Here is a 27,907-nt window from a genome sequence, read left to right on the forward strand (position 1 = left end):
TATGTGTTTATATGTATATATGTTTATACGTATAATTCATTTACATGCAAATTGTATTGTAAATAGTCTTGGCAAGTGTATACCTGGCCCAGACAGATTTTTATCTTTTACAAAACAGGAAACCAAATGAGATAAACAAAAATCTACGATTATTGTTGGGAATGTTCCTTATACATTTTGTTACTGAATTGTAACTATTGGTAAAGTTACTATTGCGTACATATTACATATAGTCTTTGGGGAACAGAGGTTAGAGCTACAACAAAAACACAAAAATTCATAAAATTATAAGAATTTGTTAATGATTTGGTCTAATAAACCAGCACATAACCCATTTGGTTCATATTCTCCCATCCTGCCAGTAGTTTGCACTTGATCTTATATAATTAGAATTAAGGTAAGAGACTGGTGATTAGGTAGTTTATAAATTAGCCAAATGGTTATTTTATTATTCAACACTCTCAGTTTTGTTTTTCCGTGAATAATGAAAATTGAAGTTGTATGTTTTTTTAATTTTGATAATGACGTTTATCACTTACAAAACACGCATAGTTTACTGTTTCGAGTGCGTTGATTTTGACCTACAATGCAAATTAGGTTTTAATTTGGAGCTATTCTGAAATTTATTACAATTAAATGTGGATACAAAGAGTCGCAATCATAGCGATACGTATATGTTATAAGTTTACCGCTTTATTATATAATGAAAATTAGACTTTGGATGAAAAAAACTTTCAAATATATGATCAAGTAAAAAAAGTGTGAAGCATGGTGGGATATTGGATGGAAGTGTTTTAAAGAAAAAGGATACTAAAAGTTAATTTTCATTTAAAATTGCAAAGATCATTAATTGCATTTTTATTAGAAGGAAGAAACTTTTAGGAAGTTATCGTAGAACACCATTGAAATTGGATTAGTCTGCAGGATACACAAATTGATTTGGTTACATCAAATGGGATATTTATGATAAAGCACGCCATTTACAAATCTGTTAACTAGATTTTATAAAATAAAAAATGTAATAATGTGCCTGAATGCATCTTATTGTTAGAGAAACACAAAGGAAGCATCGGCTAACCACCTCCATTCCGATATGACGTCCATGTGCGAGCGAGTCTATTTTAATTTCTTATGAATAGAATTTTTAAATGTCATAATTCACCAAAACTTTCGTCATATGTTTATATGTATTGCTGTGCGTACAATTCATTCACATGCAAATTGTAATGTAACAATGACCTAATATTGATACCTGGCCCAGTTGGATTTTTATTTTTTAAAAACGCAGGAAACCGAATAAAACAAACAAAAATTTCCGATTTCATATATGTTGTGAATGTTTCTGATATATATTTTGATACCGCAGCTGTTGGTAAAGTTTCTAGTACGTATAAATTCGTATAAACAATAAAGAGACAAAAAAATTTTAAATTACGCGATTTTGTTAATGGTTTGGTCTAATAATCAAGTACATAACTCATTTTGTCCATACTCACAATGCTATCAGTATTTTGCATCTGATCTTATTTAGTTAGTTTGTACAGTTTAGTAATTAGATAAGTGGGTAATTTACTACTTAATACTCTGAATTTTATGCCTATGTCACGTATGGATATTGGTGTTTTAGATTTCAGTGAGTTTTTGCGACCACGATACGTAAAAGTTGTGAAGTCGCCGCTTTGTTGCATAATGAAAATAGGTAAAAAAACAACTTTCAAATGAATGCTATATATATAGTACAATGATTGTGAACCATGGTGAAATATAGGATGAAAGCGTTTTAGTGTAAAAGTTGTCGTCGAACACTATTGAAAGCGGATTAGATTGTAGAATACCCAAACTACTAGGATTCTACGAATCAGTATAAGATAAAACACGTGATTTACAAATATTGTTAACTAGATTTTGTGAAATAGGAAATGGTATAAAGTCTGCCAAGCTCACCGTAGCAATATCGATTTTTGGTACATTTTTAAACATTTGTTTTGCTGTAGCTCTGTTAATCCTCGTTAACATGTATTGAAAATAACGCAAGGCAGTTTTCCACCATTCATCTTATTCCCCCATGATGAAATTGGGCGAAATCAACTCCAAATTTCTGCAAATTATCCAAGGCACACTCTAATTATTTGAAACAAGTAATTAGTTAAATATTGAGTGCAGGTTTTGGATAATTAATCATGAAAAATACTACATGTACAGCCTAAATATTAATTATATGTGTTTGTATAGTAGTTTTATTTATTACACATTATTTTTATTTAAATTTTTCTTTGTTTGATTGTGCATGATGAAATTCGAAAATTACAATCAGCGGACGCTTCCGAGAAAAGTAATATTCCAATCCAAGATGAAATATGATAAGAAATGTTGTGATACCCATCTGCAAATATCACAATAAAAATACTCAGAATGGAAATTTATTTGGAAATAATCAGCAATCGACGATAAAATCATTGATGAAAACAAAACAAATAAAACTGATTATAGAATCGGGAAAGCAAACGAAACCTCAAGTAAGGTTTAAAGCGTACATATTTTAGGTGGGAAGGTATTGAAAAAAAAAAGTAGTACGTAGTACGTAAGAGTTAGTACACACACACACATACAATCATCGAGACACAATAAGGTCGGAAGTGAAAAAAGCGAGACATAAAATCAATTACTCAGTAAAAAGAAAAATATGCAAACAAATAAATAAAAATGATTAAATTTTTTTGCCACACCAAATTATTAATTTTATGAGGATTGCCGAATTGGATACCGAGTTAGTCAACAAGAGTCATATACTGTGGATAGAAAAATATTCCTCAAAAGATATCGTCAAGCTGAATATAATTGGAGTCACCTAATGCCAAATTGCCCAATCAGAATTGCCAAGTTGGATGCATGAAGAGGTGAGCCAGATAGAAGCCAAAACTTGCCAAATTAACGTCCAAATTATTTTAAAAACTATTAATCAATAAAAGTACCGGTGATTATAATTAAAATTAATTAAGGCGGTATGATACAAAGGTAAGAAAATTGGTTACGGGAATATATAGGCTAATAAAGGTTGAAGTATGGTTTCTAAAGTCACGGATTATAGGCAGGAAAATTTAATTGCTTAAGTAAATAACTGGTTGTTGATCACTGCGATCATTTCGAATTCATCACTGATAATTCATCAGTCTGCAAGTTTTGTTGATGTACTGTATACACCTTTTATGTTGAATTAGCTAGATTTTAAATTGATCATCATGACGTCCTGAAAAACGAAAGTATATCTGCGAGTACAATAATCAATGATTGCAAATAAGGATTCAATAGAAAACTACCCTCTACTTTTGAGATGAAGTGGTTGATTTGTGTGAATATTGATCAGTATTATTACTTATCGATTTTAATCGGTAAGTATGTTGATAGGTAATTGTCTGTCTGTGTGTTTGTCTGTGTGTTTGTCTGTCTGTCTGTTAGACGCGATATCTCACGAAAGTGAGATTGAATCTGCTCCAGATTTTGCATGTGCATTCAACATATGTTGGACCAGAAGCCTATTGATTTTGGTTGAATTATGTCGTATAATTAGCGAGGTAATAATTAATTAGTGATATGACACAAGGTATCACTATGGAGTAAGAGCGCTGTTTTGGGGGATCCCTAACTTTCGATCGATAAGTCTTCGGTCTCTGACCGATATTCTCGTTTAACTATTATTAAACTGCTAGTTGAAAGACCTGAAAAGGGGGAGATTGTGGTTGGGACACAGGAGAAATTGTTCACAAACCATGCAAAAACCTTTCGATGTCGGTAATGGTGTGAAACAAGGTAGTACCAGCGACTACAGGCAGTGGTCAGCACCAACTGGGTTCTATCCCTGGGTTCCAACCCCAATGCCACACAAAAAAGAAACTAGCGCAATGGATCATCCCCACAAAAGTTCATTTCTACCAAAAGTCGTTCCTGCGAATATATATCCAAGTTCACAACATTCGAAATGTGCCTTGAGATCAAACAATTGGGTCTCTCTACAAAACGTTTGTAATTGCGTTGAAAAGTGACATATATACTCATATATAAATTTAAGAATTTGCCACCTCCCCTGGCTTTTCATATGCAATCATTGTACCCGTAGATTCATTTTTCAGTGTTCAGGTTGCTTTACAGCGATCAAATGAATTTGGCAGCTTGCTTGTTCGTCATATATGGTTTTTATGAAATGTATGAAGACTTCGATTCTATGCTAATTTCGAATTGACCACACAAACAACAACCCCTATCTAAATTTCATAGCTATAAATATAGAGCCAGACTTTCGCCTTGATATCTAACATATCTTTCAACCAAATTTTTCACTCGGTACGATAATTTATTCATACTCCCAGATTTTAATAATTGATATGATCTGGACTTTGATATAGTTAGTTATGGAACAGGTGAATAAGGTGGTCTGGTCTAGCGTAGCACAGCTCTTCCTGCATCCAGCTAACAGCCCGCTATAGAGAGGCTACACCAATAATAAGCTTGGCTCTTCATTGTTTATTCTGTCATTTTTGAGTTTTGTCTGTTTTTCTTTTTTGTTTCTTAAGTAATTTATTAATTTGTTACTACGTAAGTTTTTCTCGTTGTTTATTTTTATTCAATATATCGTTTTGGTTGTATGTGAGCGTGCGGGTATGTATAAATCCATATCATAATTTAAGTTAGGTGAATACGAACCACTTCTTTTAACAAAACCTTTTCTATTAAATTTTTCAACGTTTGAAATGTTATCAGTATCACTATCGTATCTAGAAATGTGCCTCCGAATTCCATATGTTTACTAAATATAACATAGACTCAGAGACATTCGAGAAAACGACTTTGACTCCCTTGCATTTACAATTTCAACTTCACATCCCACGCTTATCCCATTGAAATGATTCGGTTTTTGTTAATACTTATATATTTCAAAACATAAATCAGATTTACATACAGCATAGTCAAACGATACTTTGTCAGTAAAGGAATATATATATATATAAATAAAAAGATATCGACAGACACGAACATTGGATTAAAATGAAAATTTGAATTTCGAAGTGATGGAGTATAAGTAATATATATTAGTTACAGCCATCCTCGACGCCCATTTCCCATCTCATACCCATCTGCTCGAATATTCCATTCATTTTTCTTGCAAATTGCGATACAAAATGATCTTTTGCAATGCATTTAGTCGCAGGTGCCTTCTTTTCCTTTTGTTCAGTTGTCTCGGCGTTTGTTTTGCTTGCTACAGTAGTTTCTGGGCCCGCCTTTACTGAACTTTTAACTAAATCTGTTTCCCGGATTGTCAAATCTTTCAGAATTGCTTTGGTACTTTCAGATTCTATAATCTTTCCGGAAATGGGAAATTTGTTTTCTGGTTCACATCCTTCTTCTACTTCGGTCTTCATCCACTGCGATAATTTTTCATCGTCGAGAGAAAGTGTATAGTTTTGAGGGATTTCAACATATCCGGCTAGAAATAAATGCAGAATGGTATCATATTTCATGTTATTTTACATGTCCCCGCTTTTTACATGTTTGTAGATACAAATCTATACATTCTTTGCTCATACTCATAACTGTGTACTCTAAAAATAACATGATGATACATGGTATCAGCTGTTGTACAATTGTTTATACCCACCTCCTTTCATGACGCATCTGCAGTCGTGAACGCAGCAATGCATATTATCAGGATGTTTATTGCAATCTTCAAATTTAACCAATTTTTGGTTACATAAGTTGTAGCATGGTACTAAATCACCTTTGAAGCCTCTTTCTGTAACAACAAAAATGTTATTAAGAATGGCTGTTGAGAATTGCTAAGTGTGACACCTCATAAGTTGATATTATCATAGATATTATCATATCGAGCCCCGCTAGATGTCTTATCTTTTCTCAGAAAGAAAAAAAACTGTTTAAAATAAAACTGAGACAAAATTCTTACTTGGTTCGCATTGCTGCTGTCCCAATTTGTAGCGAAACTGAAAACATTTGAGTTGACTGAATGGTGCCGCTTCACTTTCAAACAAGCTTACCATCAGAAGTAGAGAGACTGTTGCCACATTCATGTTTGATCTACAGAGCTAAAATTGGCAAACACCAATTAATATTCAAAAATTCATATTGCAAAAATACCAATTTGGCAAGTGAACAATTGCTGGTCGTACAATGAAGGGAGTCATACACTAAATATCCCCATTCTCCGAATAGAAAAGGTCATGATATACATTTGCTTCCTGGTGTAATAAAAAATTCAAGCTGACGGGGTTCGAGCACCGGTTGCGTAATCAGGAATTTTCAAAGAGGGGAGGGGATTCTGAAATTTGTAATTGTGAATTAAAACCGTATCAGCTGGTGGGTCAAGCAGGCTACGCCCCTGGGGGACGCACGTTGTTCTGGATGAATATCAAACAGATACGATTATAATCTTGAGAATGCTGCCTCGTTAATTTTTTTGTAATTGAAGACATTGGAGATGGAATTACTAATTGTGCCGTAAATTATACCTGTGTAAAAATAGTTGGAACAATATTCAACCAAAGTCTAAGCGACTATAGATAGAAATCATAAGCAACCTTTTTATCGTCTCCGTGTTTGGTTGTCTCTTGTTGTGTTTCTGCAAGATGCTTGATGTCCCCAACTTTTCGTAGCACTATTTATACTATCTCATGCATCACCTCAAGCGTTTTTTTTTTAAATCAGTGTGTAGATAGAACAATCGCATATGAGCATAATGACATTTAATATCACAGTGACATTTAAAGCCGCCTTCAGGATGCATAGGTAGGTTATTGTGAGAGAATGACATCGAGTGAAATTGCTGATTACCTTCATACCGTTATGACGTCAATATGGTCTTACGGTATACCCCGATTTAAGAGAGTTCAAAAACCAACATTGTTATTAGTAAATTTGCTCTTAATTTGAATAATTTTCATCAAGTCATCATCATCAAGTGCGATTTTTATTCTAATCTTCTATAAATAGATTTTTTCGTCGGAATTTGCTTATACTTTCAATTTATTTGAATGCAAATTGTAATACATACAACAATGACTGCAATAATCTTGAAATGTACGACCCAGACAGATTTTTATCTGATAAAATCTTTGAAACTGAATAAGACAAGAACTGACAAAAGTGAAATCCTTACTTTCTTCAATATTGTGACTGTTTCAAATATACATTTTGCTAATGGATAGTAACTGTTTGAATAGGTGATTCTACAGTAATTCCAATTTGGTAATAGCTTGTCGTAATAAATGCCAACACGTAGTATATATAATTATTTATTTCGTATTGATTTGATTCATACTCACCCAAATACGTAATTTAGTATTAACTATCCTGAATTTTTTTCTTCCTTGGTCGTTGTTTTAATTAATCGCTTTGACATTCTACATGGAAATCATTTTCTGTCTTCATGGAATGCTGATACAGAAAACAGTTGCAATTAAGAAGATACGTGTATATGATATACGATATGTAACCGTTGTAAATTCACCATTTTGTTATACAATATAAATTAGACGTCCATTATAATTTAATAAAATTTTCAAATAAATATTCACGTAAAAATGAGTGTGAACCATTGTGGAATATCTGATGAAGTTGAATAATATTTTAAATTACAAAAATCATTGATTGGATTTTTATTAGAAAGTAATTTTTTTTAGGAAGGTGTCGTAGAACACAATTGAAATTGAATTGCAGGATACACAAACTGCTTTGGGTATATGAAATGTAGTATTTATGATAAAGCATGCCATTTACAAATCTGTCAACTAGATTTTGTAAAATAACAAATGTAATGAATGCATCTTATTACACAACGGAAGCATCAGCTAACCACTTCTATTCCGATGTGACGTCCATATGGTGTTGCGGTATATCTCGATTTGAATCGGAAGTTTTAGAAACCAACATTGTTGTTACTAAATTGTTTCGTAAGTTGAATAATTTATTCATCAGGTGCAATTTTTGAGATCATGTGCGAGGGCGCCTATTTTAATCTTTCGTAAATAGATTTTTTGATGTCATAATCCACCAAAATCTGCGTCATCTGTAATATGTGTTTATATGTATATATGTTTATACGTATAATTCATTTACATGCAAATTTTATTGCTAAACAACTTAGTATTCAAATAGTCTTGACAAGTGTATACCTGGCCCACTCTGAATTTTATTTTTCCGTGATTAATGAAAATTGAAGTTGTATGTTGTTTTAGCTAATCTCTTTGACATTATTGAAACCGTCATAAAAAAAGTTTGGTCGAGTTTTTATGACCTAATCAAGAATATATCTAATCTAGAATATATTTTAATAATGGCTTTTATCACTTTACATAACACGCATGGCGTTGAATACTTCACTATTTCGAGTGCGTTGATTTTGTCCTACAATGCAAATTAGTTTTAAATTAGGAGTTAATCTGAAATTTATTTTAATTAAATGTGTATACAAAAAGTCGCAATTATAACGATACGTATTTGTTGCACGATACGTAACGTTGTAAGTTTACCCATTTATCATACAATGAAAATTAGACTTGGATTGAAAAAAACTTTCAATTGAATAATATTGTGAAAATGAGTGTGAAGCATGTTGGAATATCGGATTGAAGTGTTTTAAAGTGAAAGGCTCCTAAAAATTGATTTTTATTTCAAATTGCAAAGATCATTGATTAGATTTTTATTAGAATAAAGAAACTTTTAGAAAGTTATCGTCGAATACTATTGAAATTGGATTAGTCTGCAGGATTCACAAACTATTTGGTTATATATCAAATGGGATATTTATGATGAAGCACGACATTTATAAATCTGTTAACTAGATTTTATAAAATAACAAGTGTAATATTGTGCCTGAATGCATCTCATTGTCAGAGAAACACAACGGAAGCAGGGGTAACCACTTCCATTCCGATATGACGTCCATGTGCAAGTCTATTTTAATCGCTTATAAATAGAATTTTATATGTCATAATCTACTAAAATTTGCGTCATATGTTTGTATGTATGGCTTTACGTATAATTCATTTACATGCAAATTGTAATGTAACAATGACTTAATATTCATAACTGGACCAGATGAATTTTTATTTTTTAAAAACGCAGGAAACCGAATAAGACATCTTCGATTTCATCAATGTTGTGAATGTTTCTGATATATATTTTGATAACGCAGCTGTTGGTGAAGTTGCTATTACGTATATATTTACAATATCTGGGAAACCGAGGTTACAATAAAAAGACAAAAATTCTCACACTTATGCGATTTTGTTAATGGTTTTGTCAATAATTCATTACATAACTCAGTTTGTTCCTACTTCAGCATGCTATCAGTATTTCGCACCTGATCTTATATAGTTAGTTTGTGCAATTAGTAATAAGATAAATGGGTAATTTATTACTTAATACACGCATACTTCACTGTTTCAAGTGCGTTTGTTTTGATGTACAATGCAAATCAGGTTTTAATATGGAGTTAATCAGAAACTCATTTTAAGTAAATGTTGACAGTTAGTCAGTCACAATTAACACTATACGTAAAAGTTGTGAGGTCGCCGCTTTGTTGCATAAAAAAACTAGATAAAAAGAACTTTCAAATAAATGATCTAGTAAAATGGATGTGAACCATGGTGAAATATTGGATGAAAGCGTATTAGTGTAAAAGTTGTCGTCGAACACTATTGAAAGCGAAATAGTTTGTAGAATACCCAAACTACCAGGATTCTACGAAATAGTAGCCTATAAGTTAAAACACGTGATTTACAAATATTCGCAAGTAGATTTTGTGAAATATAAAATGGTATAAAGTTCGACGCGCTTACCGAAGCAAGATCGATTTTTGGTACATTTTCAATATTTGTTTTTTCTGTAGCTTTGATAATCCACATAAATTGCTAATAACCAGCCCCATTGGAATACATTCAATTCAATAAAAATTGGTAAATTTAGGTTTGGGGTCCACTAAATAGGATTATGCTACATTACAATAAGACATGAAAAACGACAAAATTTATTGACTTTTTTAACTTTAAAAATTCAGAACTTATATGTAACTAACTAGAAATAGCTATGGTCAAATATATGTACACGAAGTCCATAACGAAATGTTTCACCACCAATTCCCCGAAAATCATACGGTATCCTGAACAAAACTGAACAGCCACGGTATCTGGGTACCGGTAACGGTACGCGGACTGTGCTAACTTTTCGAGGCCATGTGAAGATGATCTATCTAAACTACATGATTCAGTTTTGTAAAACTGTATTCCCGTGAGTAAAAAAGAATACAGCAAAAGTTTGAATGAAATATCAGATCTCATAGGATTCATAGAATATTTAGAGATAAATAAAAGTAATAGGCTTGTAGCGAAAAATGAAATCTTTAACCACTGAAAATTTCAAAGCATTTGATCCAGTAATTAATAAAGAGAAAGGCGATTTTTCCATAACCATCTTCTTCTTCAAACACAGAATCCTTAACCACTATAAGCGAATTTGTGACGTATTAATAGCTCGTTTAACTTTCTTTTTTTCAGCCCACTCAAGCGCACTGTCGTGATACCGCGTTACCACGCCATCGCCGGTAAAGACATAATGATGGACAAAACGTACTCTTGTTTAAAAATGGGCGTCTCAAAATATCTCGTGTCCCATGGGAAATACAAATGTGTGCTGTCCCATCCAGTGGCGTAACTACCCATTGGATCTTGTGGATAAATCCAGGGGCGGCACGTTGCTGGAGCCTGGAGGGCGGCAAAATGTGGAAAAACGTTTTAAACGAAGCGAAAAAAAGTTTTCAATGAACCAAGGCAGTCACATTAAACAACCTAACTACCAATGAAGCCAAAATATTACACAAGATATACGTCTAAACCAGGTGTTTTATGGCTCGTGGCCCCCTTCCAGCGCCTATTCGCACTCGCGGTCTCCGTGTTCGGCATTCCAAAAAAGAAACGTGTTGGGTTGTATTATGTGTTTACGACCTATTAGGGAATGCAAAAGCAAACCACAGACAAGAAAGTAAACGCTCTCCAGTATACAATCAAAGGGAATCTTGCGCTTAGGACTGTCTGACGCGGTTTATCGTATTAGGCGCAGTCTTTTTTATAGCTAGACGAATGTCAACATCAAGACGGTTTATAAATTCTGTTTTTGTGGTAAGAAAAATTGGCTTTTGCTCTGACAGAAAGCCGAACTTAGTCAATGTGCGTTCCTGTCAAATCTAACTCGCTTGGCAGCAAAGAAACGTTTTTCACCGGGGGTGGTTTTTGTTGCGGTATTTTGGAGTTCAGATGGACGTAATGATTTATTGCTCATTAAATACGAGCAATGCCAGCATTAATCACATTCTCTGACATCTCAATTTACTTTGGTAAAGTCAACGGAACTGTTGTTGTTAGTACATCTTTCTGTACTTGAAGGCCCAGGAACGCAGCTATTCATGTGTTCATCCAAAACGGTACTGTGGTTCAATTTTCGTAATTACGTCTATAATACGCTAGCGAAGGTTATCTCGCAGTCGAGTGGAACTGCCATTCTGTAGGTTAGGCCAGACGGCCTACCGGCGAACTATTTTCATTGGTAGATTTCAAATTCCCTTATGATCAAACAATTCACGCACAAAAAATGAATACACCCTGACCCTGTGATCGCAAATAATCCTATTCAGGTAATGAAACTACCGTGAAAAGTATGCAAACAAAGTCGCTATATAATAAATTATTAGTCTTGTGTCGTGGTCCCCCTCGAACTGCTTCGTGGCCCCTGTAGGGAGCCCTCGGATGAGAACCACTGCACTAGTACAATCAAGTGATTTTACATTTAAAAATGACGCTACAGCGCTGGACGTAATGCAGTGGTTTGCAAACATCGTTTATGTGAATCAACACCTTATTTATTCATGAGTCTCAAGCTTTACCTCACTGTTGCCGTTTCTTTCACAAGCTGCGAATAACGAAGTCAAAACCTAAGCTGGTAAAGTTTTACTTGAGATCGACTATGGGAGAAAGCAGGCTGCCTGTGCCAGCAATACTGCTCATTGAAAGTGATTTAGTCGAGACATTATCTTTTGACATATATATTTTCTGAATTTGCTCCAATGAAAACTAGACATTGAATTTGGAGCTTTCGAAAAAATTTACTATTCACTGCTTTAATTCTTCTGTTGTGTAGAATTTTATCCAGCTTTTACGACGGTGTTGAGGGGGCGGCATTTCGCGCAAAGATCCAGGGGCGCCACATTGCGTTGTTACGCCACTGGTCCCATCCCATGGGACATTTTTACCATGGACAAGCTTGCAAATAACCCATAGCAGTTTGTTTCTTCATAATGACATTGGGCGAAATCAACGCCAAATTTCCGCAAATTATCTAAGGCACACTTTGATTATTTGAAACGTGTTTATTATGTCATTAGCTGAATATTGAGTGCCGGTTTCAAGGTTTGATTGATACGTGCGGGACGAGTATTAGTGCCCTGGCGACGACTTTTTGCTTCCGATTCACCGCGAAAGCGCTCCGTCAAATCTCGCATGATTTAGAAACCTGAAAACGAGATAACGACCGGAGACCGCTGACTTATCGATCTGCAAAAAAAAATATTTAATCAATAACTCGCTAATTATAAAAAAAAAATTGAAAAAAAGAAAATTTAACTTGCTAATTATACGACATAATTCATCCAAAATCAATAGCCTGCCGATCAAGATCGATAAGTAATCAGCATGCGTGCTTTTTCCGTTCTGATACCTTTCTTGATTAATATTACCATCCATGTAAAACAGGGGTCGGCAACATTTTGTCGCTCGCGGGCCAAAATTAAAGGTTGCAAGTCATTGGCGGGTCGCACATATTTTTAGAAAGTTAAAAATCGAATGGATGACCGATGAATCACAATTTTTCACACAGATCAGAAGCTAAATTTTAAGCAGCGCGCGAAGACTGACCATTTGAATATTTTTTGCGCCATTAAACCATTTGCACATAGCATCAGCTTTACTGCGTTTTATTGCCATTTGTCTAATCTAAATCATAATTAAATTATAGGCTCATTAAACGAGTAATTGTGAATTATATACTTGTTACCTTATAATATAATTTAGTCTACACGTAAATTCTTTTGCGTAAAGAATATAATCGACAAAACAGCTATAATTTGTTACTATAATTCAGTGAAGCGTCGCGGGCCGGATCCGGCCCGGGGGCTGTAGGTTGCCGACCACTGATGTAAAAGGTTATGAATATTTCTTTGTTTAAACCAGATAACTGTCAAGAACAGAATAATATTCCAGAGCTTCGCCTTGACATTCAGCTAGATATCACCTTGGTACGCAACGCTGCAGGTGGTCACGAGACGTGCAGCAAAAGCACAGGCCGCTGAAATCTTTTCCGGGTGATTCACACATTGTATTGTGAATTCATTTTCATTTGATCATCTGAAGAGGGATAAATAAAACAGCAGCAAAATTCTTGCTAGAGTTAATTCTGTTTGTACACAATTTGGCATGTACATGTTTAATATGTGAGATGTTTTCAGTGTGCCTTTTTACGCACAATGGGTGAAAAACGAAATATACGCAAATATATATATGTTATTATTTTATGTTCCACCCATTTCAATTTTTGGCCGGCACATTATTTGGTAGTTATTCTTCATGTGAAATGTTTCTAAGTGTGCCTTTTTTACTAGAAGCATACTGAGTGCCCGACATTGCACTATATCACGCAAATATATGATATTTTTGTTCCACTCATTTCAATTTTTACCGGTCAGCGACAACGATGACTCGTGGCAGTTTCAAATTGAAATGAAGCCGGATCATAAGAAGCGGGTGGCATAGCCTTAAGCGTATCATCCTCATTAAGTAATATGATGGTTGAAAAATAAATTTGTTTCGACTTTTTTGTGAAGGGGGCGTTCAGCAATCGCTGAGTTGTCTAAGTGGGCGCTGTGAAGTAATGTGATTACTCAAATGATGAGTAGCGCGACAACTTTTAATTGGTTACATTGAGCAAAGTTAAAATCAATAGGCAACATGATACCACAAATCAAAACCACTTGGTGCCTGGCCTTGAACAAACAACAGACACGCAACAACAGATGGATTTTACAAAATATGTGTGTCAATTAAAGCTACTCAGACAGGCCGTCAGTTGCGATCATATAATCTGCTTGTTGTATCTGGTTCTCTGAAGAAATTAATAGGTGAATGCAAAAATATCCATTCACCACCTTCGGACGACTTGCTCGTAAAATGCGCCACAAAAAAGCAAGTTAACATCTTGATTGCATATAATGTGTAGCGTACCGACAGTCTATGAAATAATTATCCAAGTTTAGAATATCTTCCAATATGATCTGACGTCAAGTTTCTTCTCAATATTCACTTCAAGTTATGCTATTTTATTTATTTATTAACAATCTCTCAATACAACCAAATACCAAACAAAACGACAAGCATACAATAACGCGACATGTACCAGGCAGCACAATGCAAGAAAACAGAATATACACAATAAAAACACCTTGAACAGTACTGATGATAGATAATTCCCTGACAACAATCAAAAATACAACGCTAAAATAACTGCAATGGCACTGGACTGAAACAATATTATCAGCCTACTGTCTAGCATAAAAACATCCAACAAATCCCCATCCCGCAGTCACAAAACCACGAACAAACATCCCTGATAACCCACCGGAGACCAGAGTCACTCCCACAGACACTCATGACCAGAATCCAACCGAAAACCAACCACACTGTACCGGTACCAACCACATCACACGCTGACAGCCACACCCCAAAAGAACAGAACCGACAGCGCCCCCAGTGTCCCCAATGCAAAAATGCCAAATAATGCAATAATATCACACGACAGCATTTGACAGTAATCAGTAATCAGTAATTTATTTTTTCACCAAACAGAAAAAAACACTTCATGCAAATAAATATAAAAAAGGAATTTAAATACGGCATTTCAGGGCTAAAGGAATCGCGAAAAACCAAAACTGGTTAACGAGCAGCGACACCCGTGAATTTATCTAACAGAAATATAAACAGGAGAGAGAAAGAAGTCAAACATTATATCATGAGAAAAAAAAAGACAGCAAAATTCAAACCAAATACGTACAACACTTGACAGATAAAACAAGGGTCGTCACAAATGATTTAGGAAACGCTTCAGCGTTGATTCCCGTCAAAACAGAAAAGTAGGGATTTTTCTGCCAATTGCGTTATCCAACACGTTCCAGAAGATCTGACAAACAACGAAATAGCTTGCTCTCTTGCTAAATTCCGTGTTGTACAAGCAAAGTGATTAAACGAAAAACAAGCTCAGGCTCTGAACTTTGCTCTACGGACATATTAAATTTCAGCACAAATATTTGGCCTTCTACGGTCGAGATTGGATTCCTAAGGTTCAAGACTCATGAATGCCGATACGGTTGAATTGTAACAGATATGTGCATATTATTGGTAAACATTGCCGCGGTACGAAGCGCTGCACCCGTTGTGGTGGAGAACACGAATAGGAGTCATGCAATGCTACTCCACATTGTACAAATTTCGGTCTTTCTCATAGTGCTGCATATGCTGGATGTAAGATATATAAAGAAGAGAGCAGATTAGGATCCTTCGTAAAAACCAAAATTTGAATTACTCCGACGCTCGCAACCTTATATATCTTTTAAAAAAGGAAGCATATGGTCAAGTAAATAAAAACCTTGTTTTGTCCCCTGATAAATTCCCATCTTTAAAAACAAAGAAAAGACAGGATGTTAGGGCTTCCACACTATTCATTAGTCAGAGAAAGCACCAGACTATACTAGAACTTTAGAAAGGGTCCTGCTGACATTTCTTTGTTTGCCAGTGCTCAGCACTCATGGTTGTGCTCAGCATGCGGTCAACAACGACAAGACGATATTTTCTATTCTTTATCTGAATCTGACCAATCAACGGCAGATCTTCTTGATAGAACAAAAAAATAATCCAAAACAAAGACCTCAAATCACAGTAGATTCCATTCAAGTCTTTGCATTTCTAACCGAGGTTATACAAAATACTATCGTTGCTAGTTCGAAAGGAGAAAGTGTACGATGCTCCATGGACGATGGAAAACCCAGCTGTTGATTACGAACTTGTTAACATACCTAAACCAGTTGCAACAAACAATATCAAGATTGCGAGTAATGATTATACTTAATCTTGCTTTGCACACTGTCGAACTATGTGCGATAAGTATGGCAATGGAATGGATAAACAAAAATCGCCCTCCCTCAGTACTGATTCTTTCAGATTGTCTTGGTGCTCTTAAAAGTATTGAATGTTTTATCAGTTCACCTCACCATCTGGTTGCCGATTAATTTATATACTTGAGATTTTTATAATTTATCATGATATTCATAATTTATATACGAATTTGAGAAAAATAATCGTTTTAATTTTCTGTAGCATTTTAACAGTCCGTCTTTCATAATAACGTAACTTATACCAGGTTATTGGAATTATTTTGCGTTTTAAAAAAGAGCTGGTGAAGATCACTACTACATCATTTCCTATTTGGTTAGGTCTGTGACTGCGAAACCTGCCAATACACGCAACTCCATCGGACTTCTCTTGCTTTGGTGCTAGTGATTCGTATTTAACATATTATGGGCTGGCATCAGCGCCGGATTAACCATTAATGATTAAACAATATGAGCACGTGCTTAGGGCACCAAGCAAAGAGGGGCATCACAGAAATTTTTATAGCAAAATTTTATGTAGTTTATCGGTGTTTATTTAAAATATTACGAGTTCACCATGCGACTCAAACTTCAAAATGTTCTCTTATTTTTCATCTTCAAGTATCATATTATCCTTCTTTACCAAAAGTAAACACTTAAACTTATTTATCGGACACGAAATTGGCCTATGAGTCGTTTTGTAAAATTGTTGTTGTTTTTTCTTCCTAGTATTCTCCTTGTCGCTGCATTTTTGTTTTAAAAAATTTCGGTACTCTTGAAGTATACGCACCAAGATGTCGCACAACCTGAAACCTAACTTGGTACACAGCCTGAGTTCAGATTGTGCACCATCTTGGTACGCATACTTCAGGAGGTCCTGAAGGTGCTGATACATTCCGTTCGGCCCACAAAACAATTTTAGCGTATATTTTTATCTAATAGCAGAGCGTTTTTGAGTTTTTACAGATATCCCAACTGGGGTTGGAATACCGAGAGTCAAACAATTTTTTTTAGCGCTTTGTGCCTTTCTTTTAGTAAAAACACTTCTCTGTTTTCAAACATATTTCCTTGCTCCTCACACAGTGTCTGGTTTGATTTCAAGTAATATATGTCACGAAAGAATATAATTTGAAGCGACATCGAACGCGAGATGCAAAAATACAACGTTAATTTTAGGGAATTAATTTTTGAATAACTGAAGGCTTTATATATCTTCTTTAAATGAACGCCACTCATGCAACATAATAATGGTCTGATTAGAACGATGAACTCTCGTTGTTTATTAAATTAAAGTATGTAAAATCGCGATATTCTGATCACTTTTGGGTTTTCTTCGATTTGCGGCCCGCGAGACCTCCTCAAAAGTTTTTGCGGTCCTTCAACCTAGCAACCTTGGACCACCCCGAGGTAGACTAGGTACCGGTATAATTGCAAACTACAGTTGTGACTTGTATCCTTTGGTATTTCGCTTCATGTTGAGACTGGAGGCATGAATCTTTATTGTCACACTCCTTCAGGATTAGAGCTCAACCGTTATATCGGCCCGATGTTATGTGTTTGCCGGTATATCATATCGACAGTAAACGGCCGATATATATATTATTTTTAATTATAATTGATTATTTTTAATGGATAATAAATACACTTATGTTTATTGTTTTTATAATTTTAATTACACATAAGGGGGCACCAAAGTCTTCAGTGCTTAGGGCACCAAAGGGGCATAATCCGCCCCAGCCTGGCGTATAGTGTTCATTTTATTTACTCAGTATTTACCGGATATGACAGTATTTACTATGCAGTTACGATATTTTATTGCGTTTTTTTTTTCTTCTATAAATATTAGTGCCAAATTTTCAATATTGTATCTTGATTTACTGATTAACATTAAATTTATCAATACTTGTTTGTAATTTCTTCCACGATCTGTGCACAATTTTTGTTGAGCGTTCATATTTTGGGTTGGTAGTAAACTTTTGTACAAGAAAGAAGGTAAATCGTGGCTTTCAATCAAAAGGCAAATGTTCTTTCAAGTAGCCTCAGGTTGACTTTCGATATAAGTGTGGTAGTTTGATTTTAAGACGTATGATCAAGAATGCTTAGGCCAATATTTGTTAATGTATATCACCTAATTGTCCGTAGCCCCGCAGATCCGACGAGTATGTCTCAAGCTTAAGCTCGATTTTAGAGTTACTCCATCATGTTTTTACACGTGCTATTTGTAATGTTTTTGCCAGTCAATCAACCTGGTTTGTAAACGTTTCCGTGCCCAAGCAAACAAGTCCTCTATCAAGTCATTCAACCATCAATATATATATGTTCTTTAAAGTAATAGTCTTTTCACTCTTGCCTTTATATGCAATTATTGAAACATCTATACCCGTAGATTCATTTTGCAGTGTTCAGGTTGCTTCACAGCGATCAAATGAATTCAACAGCTCGCTTCTTCGTCAAATATGGTTTTTATGGAATGTATGAAGACTTTGATGAGTATTCTATGCTATTTTCAAACTGACCACACAAACAAAAACACCTATCTGAATTTCATGGCTATAAATAAAAAGCCAGACTTTTGCCCTTGATATCTAACATATCTTTCTACCAAATTTTTCCAACTCGGTACGATAATTCAATCATACTCCCTGATTTTATTAATTGGTATGATCTGGACTTTAATTTGGTTAGTTATGGAACAGGTGAAAAGGTGGTCTGGTCTAGCGTAGCACAGCTCTTCCTGCATCCAGCTAACAGCAAATTGGCATTAGAGAGACTACACCAATGATAGGCTTGGCGATACTTTTTATTACATAATATTTCTTTATTTTTCATTCTGTTCATCAGAATTGAATTCGGCAATACTTACAGTATTGTTGACATGACGTGACCAATACCCGTGTTTTATTGTTGTCTGGTTCTCTTTTTGTTTACCAAGTAATTTATTAATTTGTTACTACGTAAGTTTTTCTCGTTGTTTATTTTTATTCAATATATCGTTCTGTTTGTATGTGAGCGTGCGGGTATGTATAAATCAATATCATATATAATTTAAGTTAAGTGAATTCGAATCACTTCTTTCAACAAAATTCTCCAAATTCTATAGGTTTACTAAATATATGTAACATAGACTCAAAGACATTCGAGAAAATTGCCTTTGACTGCCTTGCGTTTACAATTCCAACTTCACATACCACGCTTATCCCATTGAAATGATTCCGTTTTTGTTAATACTTATATATTTCAGAACATATATCAGATTTACATGCAGCATAGTCGAACGATACTTTGTCGGTAAAGGAATATATATATACCAACGGCGCACAACCTGCGGCCGTCGCGAAAAAAAAAATGCGGCCGTCCACATACAAAATCCTATGAAAAAAAAGTTCAAAATATAGGATTTGGCGGCTATGCTGGCGTATATTGAAGCAAAACAGAAGCACTGCAAAAAAGTCAGACGACACGATGCGTCACAATCTAGATTCTAGATGGTGTATTTGCTGCCAGTTACCTCACTTTGCAAGTTTATCTGCCCACATGCAAGATCAAAGGAGTCATTAAATTGCTACAATTCTTTGCAAACTTTTATAGAATAAATTCATAAAAATATTTGACATTTTATTATACTTTTGGGGACAAGAAAATGGGGGCGACCGCCCCTCCCCGACTTTGGATTTTTTCCAAAATTGTGCAACCATTATGCAACTTGCTGAATATATCTGCTCTAGAATAGGTCCACCGACAAAAAAAATCCTTTTAAATTGCGAATATTATACTTTCAAGTAGTCCTACATACTTCATAATTGGGCAGAGTGCACCTCGCACGGGTCAAACACGCGGTTATGACGTCATAAAGCCAAAAAATTTCGCGCGCCTTCGCCGCGATATTAACCTCCTGGCAGCCGTATTGTATAAAAATAAATGCAATGTGGCCGCCAATAGCAAAAAGGTTGTGCACCCCTGATATATACAAATAGAAAGATATCGACAGACACGAATATTGGATTGAAATGAAAATTCGAATTTCATACTGATGGAGTATAAGTAATATATACTAATTACAGCCATCTTCGACGCCCATTTCCCATTTCATACCCATCTGCTCGAATATTGCATTCATTTTTTTTGCAAATTGCGATACAAAGTGATCATTTGCAATACATTTGGTCGCGGGTGGCTTTTTTTCATTTTGTTCAGTTGTCTCGGCGTTTGTTTTGCTTGCAACAGTAGTTTCAGATTCTCTAATCTTCCCGAAAATGGGATATTTCTCTTCTGGTTCACATCCTTCTTTTACTTCGGTCTTCATCCACTGCGATAACTTTTCATCGTCGAGAGTAAGTGTGTAGTTTTGAGGAATTTCAACAAATCCGGCTAGAAAGAAATGCAGAAGAGTATCAGATACCATGTCATTTAACATGCCCCCGCTTTTTCAAATTTGTGGCATAAAAATTCATACATTCTTTGCTCATCGTGTATATCAATACTTATAACGGTGTAGTATAAAGATAACATAATGAGACATGGTATCATCAGTTGTTGTGTTATTGTTTATACCCACCTCCTTTTATGACGCATCTGCAGTCGTGAACGCAGCAATGCTTATTAGCAGGATGTTTATTGCAATCTTCAAATTTAACCAATTTGTTGTCGCATAAGTTGTAGCATGGTACTAAATCACCTTTGAAGCCCCTTTCTGTAACAACAAAAATGGTATTAGGAATGGCTGTTGAGAATTGTTGTGTAACACCCCATAAGTTGATATTATCATAGATATTATTAAATTATCATATCGAGCCCCGCTGGATGTCTTATCTTTCCCCAGAAAGGAGAAACCTTGTTTAAATGAAACTGAGACAAAATTCTTACTTGGTTCACATTGCTGCTGTCCCAATTTGTAGCGAAACTGAAAACATTTGAGTTGAGTGAATGGAGCTGCTTCAATTTCAAACAAGCTTACCATCAGAAGTAGAGAGATTGTTGCCACATTCATCTTTGATCTATAGAGCTGCAATCGGCAAACACCAGAAAATACTCAAAAATAGTGCTAAAATATCATTTTGGCAAGTGAATGATTGCTGCTCATACAATAAGGGGAATCATACACTAAACATCCCCTATTCTTTTAATAGAAAAAGGTCATGGTATACTATTGCTTTATGTTGTAATAAAAATTTAAGCTGTAGCTAACGGGGACACCAGTTGCGTAACCAGAAATTTTCAGAGGGGGAGGGGGTTCTGAAATTTTAATTGTGAATTGAAACCGTATCAGCTAGCGGGTCCGAAATGCTACGCCCCTGGGGGACGCACGCTGTAGCCTACTGGATGTATATCAAACAGTAAAACACAATAATCTCGAGAATGTTGCATCGTTAAATTTTTTTTTATTTGAAGACCTTGAAAATGGGATTAAATATTGTGCCGTAACTTATACATGTATAAAAAATCAATGGAAACAATATTCAACTAAAGTCTAAGCGACTATAGATAGAAATCATAAACAACCTTTTTATCGTCTCCGTGTTTGGTTGTCCCTTGTTGTGTTTCTGCAAGATGCTTGATGTCCCCAACTTTTCGTAGCACTATTTATACTATCTCATGCATCACTTCAGGCGTTTTTTTTAAATCAACATCCGCTGATCACCTCCATACCGTTATGACGTCAATATGATCCTACGATATACCTCGATTTCAGAAACCAACATTGGTATTAGTAAATTTTTTCTTACTTTGAATAATTTTCTCTAATCTTCCACAAATATATTAGATCACAATCCATCGGAATTTGTTCATACTTTCAACTTATTTGAATGCAAATTGTAAAACAACAATGACTGAAATAATCTTGAAATGTGCATAAACGACCCAGACGGATTTTCATCTGATAAAATCGTTTGAAACTAAATAAGACAGAAACTGACAAATGTAAATTCCTCACTTTCTTCAATATTGTGACCTGTCAGTATTTTGCATCTGATCTTATATAATTAAGGTTAATGGAAGACACTGGTGTTCAGGTAGTTCATAAAATAGGCAAATGCGTATTACATACCCTCATTTTTATTCTTTCTTAGCTGTTGTTTTAGCTAATGTCTTTGACATACTTCATGGAAATCAGTTTCTGTCTTCATGAAATGCTGATACAGAAAACAGTTGTAATTAAGAAGATACGTGTATGATGTAATATGTAACCGTTGTAAATTCACCATTTTGTTATATAATAACAATTAGATGTCAATTATAATTAAATTAAATTTTCGAATAAATGTTGAGTAATATAATAAAAAGTTGAATAATAGTTTAAATTACGAAGATGCTTGATTGGATTTTTATTAGAAACTAATCTTTTTTTTCAGGAAGTTGTCGTCGAAAGTATTGAAATTGAACATCGGCTAACCACCTCCATTCCGATATGACGTCCATTCGCAAGGGCGTCTATTTTATTCGCTTATAAATGGATTTTTTGATGCCATAATCCGCCACAATTTGCGTCATTTGTTTTATGTATGGCTGTACGTATATTCATTTACATACCAATTGTAATGTAACAATGACTTAATATTCAAATATTTTTGACAAGTACTTGGCCCAGACGGATTTTTATCTTTTAAATACGCATGAAACCGAATAAGATAAACAAAAATTTTCTATTTCATGAATGTTGTGAATGTTTCTGATATACTTTGATACCGCAGCTGATGGTAAAGTTGCTATTACGTACATATTCACAATATTTGGGAAACAGAGGTTACAATAATAAGACAAAAGTAATCCAGCACATAACTTATCTTGTTCATACTATACCATGCTATCAGTATTTTGCACCTGATCTTATTTAGTTAGTTTGTGTAGTTTAGTAATTAGATAAATGGGTAATTCAATATTTAATACTCTGAACTGTATGCCTCTTTGACGAATGAATATTGGTGTTTTAAATTTTAGTGAGTTCTTGCGACATTATTCTAAGCAAGAATGTTTTTTCAATTTTGGTAATGAAGTCTATCACTTAAAACAACACACAGGACAACGCTTTACTTTACTGTTTTCGAGTGCATTTGTTTTTTTGTTGTATAATGCAAATCAGGTTTCAATTTGGTGTTGTTCAGAAATTCATTTTAAGTAAATGTTGATACAGTAGACAGTCACAAATAATACGATACGTAAAAGTTGTGAGGTCGCCGCTTTGTTGCATAATGAAATTACATAAAAAGAATTTTCAAATAAATGATCTAGTAAAATGAATGTGAACCATGGTGAAATATTGGATGAAAGCGTATTAGTGTAAAAGTTGTCGTCGAACACTATTGAAAACGGATTAGTTTGTAGGATACCCAAACTACCAGGATAGTTTATAAAATTAAACACGTGATTTACAAATATCGGCAAGTAGATTTTGTGAAATATAAAGTGGTATAGAGTCCGACGCGCTTACCGAGGCAAGATAAATTTTTGGTACATTTTTTAATATTTGTTTTTCTGTAGTTCTAATAATCCCCATAAATTGCAAATAACCAGCCCCATTGGAATACATTCAATTCAATAAAAATGGTAAATTTAGGTTTAGGGTCTACTAAATAGAATTATGCTACATTACAATAAGACAACAACAAAATGTATTGACTTTGTTAACTCTAAAAATTCAGAACCAATATATAACTAACTAAAGACAGCTATGGTCGAATATATGTACACGAAGTCCATAACGAAATGTTTTACCACCAATTCTACGAAAATCCTTCGGTTTCCTGAACAGCCACGCTATCTGGGTACCGGTAACGGTACGCGGACTGTTCTAGCTTTTCCTGGCCATGTAAGATGATCTATACCAGGGGCGTCAAACTCGTGGGTTTTCAAGGGCCGCATTGCATTTTGGGAATTGTGCAAAAGCAAACAGTTTTTGATATATTTTGATAATGTATACTTGAAGCATATTTTTAGATATGTGTATTTTGTGACATATATTGTGATGCAATCAAATAGCCGAATAAAGTTTTGTTATTTTCTGAAATTTTAAATGACATTTGAAGCAATTAGGTTTGAGACATCACTTCTCAAAGCAGAAGAAGACCACATTTGACCAATAAGGAAAAAAATTATTCAACATTTTAGCTGGCTTTTTGTAAAGACAAAATTAATTTCCCGAACAACTTTTTCTTTGATACAACAAACATTTATAACGCAATCTGAATCAGTATAGGACATCGCCACCAATAAAAGTCCTTCCGCCAACTATGCTCGCCACAGGCCGAATGATCTTCTCCTCAGTTAATCTTTCACGTTGACAACGAAGGACACAAAAATCAGAAAAGCGATTGGACGTCATTGATGAGCGCAGCCATGTCTTCACCCGCTTCATACAGGAAAAAGAACGCTCAGCTTCGACAGTTGTTGCTGGTAGCGTCATAACGATCTGCATTGATGTGTGCACGCTTGGATAAACTCGGCTGCTCAGACGAAACCCTTACAAACATTCGTCGTTGACGTTGGAGCTCAAAGAAGCTCTCCACAGTCTCACTTCATTCTGGAGGTTATCCAACAAATACAAACGCTCAATCTCAACCACTCGAACTGGTTCGTTCAGAGGAAGAATTGATAGTAAAGAAAAAAGAGGGGTTGTCAATGAAGTGTTCCCGGATAGAGCAGCTCAAGCCGTCGATGTATGGAAGATATACGGAGCGTTGGAAATACTTGGATGCTGAATCAGCACAGAAGCCTCTTTGTAAATATTCGATGCAAGGTCTAAGTCATTGCGTTCTTCAGTGAGAACGCTTTGGAGGATGTGGGGCTCTTCACTGACGGCACACTGACTCCGACCGTCTGAAGTGTGCGCGCAGTGCCGAATATCGACCAATTACACATACATCGTAGATAACAGAAGACTTCTCTAGAGCAGATTTTAGAGAGAAAGCCTTCGCCCTCGTCTCACTGTTGGCTTCTTTCGCTTCTTTTCGAGAGCCTCAAGTACTCGTTTGAAGTTGCAGTTGATTATTGCAACTTTACTTTGGTCATTTATGACCAAATTCAAACAATGAGAGGCACAGTGCACAACGCTCACGTGACCTGCCATTGTTGTTGCACAATCATAACCCTGCCCCACAAGTTTTTGCAAATCCACTCCTATCCCAGTGAGGTGGGCCAAAATATTTGATGAAATTGATTCGGCGGAAACGGAATCCATTTCCACAAATCCTGTGAAGCGCAGGCACACTTCGCTATCGCTCACATACCTCAAAACAATGCTTAGTTTTTTCCCGGAAATATTACACGATTTATTAGCCTCCATAACGATATCTTGCACTATCATATTGCTTGATACACTGAGAATCTCATTCTGTATCATCGGGCTTGTATACTTGGCGTTTCCGGCCATGCCTTTTCATATCTTCATCCCCGGCGTCGATACGAAATGGAAGAAGCTCCGCAAAATTTCCGCTATCTCCGGAATGTCCGCGCAAAGGTATGTTACTAAAAGCACAGAACATACCCGTTTTGACAATAGAAGCCATTATTCGCCTGTTTTCTTTCGATTGCGTAGAATATTAGGCTTCCAACTTTGTACGCACATTTGAATCATTTTCCATGCTTTTGACAAAATTTTTCGCAGCTGCAATTGATTCTTCGTGGTGATTTGAGTCTCGGTGGGCTACAGCCTTTTCAATAAATTTTTTGTAGTCAATGAATGGTCTTGTGACAAAAGCAGTGTCCCTGAAACCTCCATGCTTTAAACGCGCTCGCATCACGACGCATAGCTTACACAGGCCACTCCCACCAGAGAGTTCGGTGTAAACTAACCAACTGCTGAAAATAATGATGCAAGACATTTAGTGACAGTGATTGCAGTCATGTCCGCACATGAGTATACAAAAGGGAATCTACTATACTCGTCCAATACCACGAGTAAATATCGCCGTTTTCCCGCGACGGGACCTTCAAATAAAATCAATACTAATTCTCTTTCACGGCCGAGTAGCTTTGACCACGTGATGGCTTCCATCGAATCTATAAAAGTTGGGGTTTATTTAGGTACATTGTCGGCAACTAGCGCATTCCCTCTTTACATCGCCAACAGAAAGGGGCAAAGATTTAGTGCGTATGAAATGAAGTATTCGACGGACACCAGGATGACCCAATTGAGTACGAACTTCTCTAAGACGAATGGTGCAACAAGTGTTGCTAGCACAGATTCTTGACAATGCGTCTAGTGCCACATTTTCCACACCCGGACGATGGACAATTTCATATTCAAATACAGAAAGTTCTAGTTTCCACAATTGTAACTTCGTATTCCCAATTTTGATTTTTCCGAAGAATGTATGCCAAAGCTTTTTGATCAGTTTAAACTTTTTCCCATGCAAAAGATATCCCCATTTTCCCACAGCTTCAACAATCGCCGCCGCTTTTTTTTTTATCTACGGCCGGATGTCTTAATTCCGACTTACCGAGTGTTCTAGAGTTAAAGGCGACCGGCCTCCCTTTTTGACTCAAAATGGCGGCAATCGCAAATTTGGACGCATCGCACTCAATAACAAACGGTTCATCTTCATATATGCACCCTAAGCACGCTTTTAACAAATCGGCTTTCAATTGATTAAAAGAAGATAAAAGCTTTGCCTTTCAGGGGAAACGATGTATTAGTTGAAAGTGGCTTTAATTTTTCACAAAATTTAGATATATATTTCGGATAGTATAGGCAAAATCAATCGTAAATCAATGGTACTGTAGATCTTCTCTTTAGCAACCTCGTTGATTATATTGTCTATGCGAGGTAAGGGATACGCGTCAAGAGCAGTGTATCTATTAATTGTTTGTTAATAGTCAATAACAAGACGTTTTTTATGTCTTTGGTCTTTTGTGACCAATACTTGAGCGCGCCACGGCGACTCTGACCGTTCTATAGTGCATTCCGCAACAAACGAGCAATCTCATATTTAATGAACTTCAGATTATCGGAACTGTAATTTCTGGACCTGACAGCAATGGGCTTACAGTTATCGTCAATAAAGGTTTACTTACTTTTGCGCTAGCCAAATTGCAAAATGCTTTACCAACGTACAAGGAGTCGCGGTCTCCGTTGAATTTGAAAACAACTTTTCGATGTTTGCTCAAAAAATCTTGGCCCAGTATGATGTCCGTACACAGATTTTTCACAACACCAATCTTCATTGCACCATAAACTCTCGTTCTAATCATTAGATCGTCGTTTGTGCAACTGATTCGTTCGAAGCAAGTTCAATTACATTTTTAGTAACTCTGTGAAGCGCTGGAGTCCAGGAGACCCACCAGAGGGTTATCCGCAATTTTAGCAGTAATCGTCGATCGTGACAACGAAGTATGAATACCAGCCATAATTGAAGTCAGGTGCGAATCTTTTACGTAGCAACCGATTTCTTCGCTTTACGGCAAACCTGTGCAAAATGTCCTCGGAGGCCACAATCAAAACACTCTGCGTTCCTAGCGGGGCACCTCAGTCGATTTAAAGCATGAGTTCGTCCGCAAAAATAACACCTTCCACGGTTAACTTTTGTTCCGTAAGTACTTCTTGCAGCAGCAACGTGTTGGTCACTATCAGAGCTAAACTTAGAAAATTGGTCTCCTTTGTTTACCGACAATTGATCATTCATTGAAGTAACGGCTGCTTGACGAGGCAATGATTGCTGGTACGAA

General features: G+C 35.6%; 2 protein-coding genes across 3 annotated transcripts; both read right to left on the reverse strand.

Moving 5' to 3' along the window:
* Positions 1–4,917: 4,917 nt before the first annotated feature.
* Positions 4,918–6,689, reverse strand: LOC120347699 (uncharacterized). Of its 2 annotated transcripts, none has more exons than XM_039417762.2 (4): positions 6,585–6,689; positions 5,954–6,092; positions 5,651–5,785; positions 4,918–5,479 (listed from the first exon to the last, which is right to left on the reverse strand). In XM_039417762.2, exons 2-4 carry the CDS (start codon positions 6,075–6,077, stop codon positions 5,085–5,087), a joined length of 654 nt encoding a protein of 217 aa, XP_039273696.2. In that variant the 5' UTR covers positions 6,078–6,092; positions 6,585–6,689; the 3' UTR covers positions 4,918–5,084. The 2 variants fall into 2 exon arrangements, with proteins under 2 accessions (XP_039273696.2, XP_039273697.2); XM_039417763.2 differs by having other exon boundaries at positions 6,516–6,599.
* A 12,873-nt stretch (positions 6,690–19,562) lies between these two features.
* LOC120348046 (uncharacterized) lies at positions 19,563–21,224 on the reverse strand. Its single transcript, XM_039418153.2, has 3 exons — positions 21,113–21,224; positions 20,805–20,939; positions 19,563–20,617 (listed from the first exon to the last, which is right to left on the reverse strand). Exons 1-3 carry the CDS (start codon positions 21,204–21,206, stop codon positions 20,301–20,303), a joined length of 546 nt encoding a protein of 181 aa, XP_039274087.2. The 5' UTR covers positions 21,207–21,224; the 3' UTR covers positions 19,563–20,300.
* Between the last annotated feature and the right edge of the window lie 6,683 nt (positions 21,225–27,907).

Source organism: Styela clava, chromosome 11 (assembly GCF_964204865.1).
Source record: "Styela clava chromosome 11, kaStyClav1.hap1.2, whole genome shotgun sequence".
Classification (NCBI taxonomy): Eukaryota; Metazoa; Chordata; class Ascidiacea; order Stolidobranchia; family Styelidae; genus Styela; species Styela clava.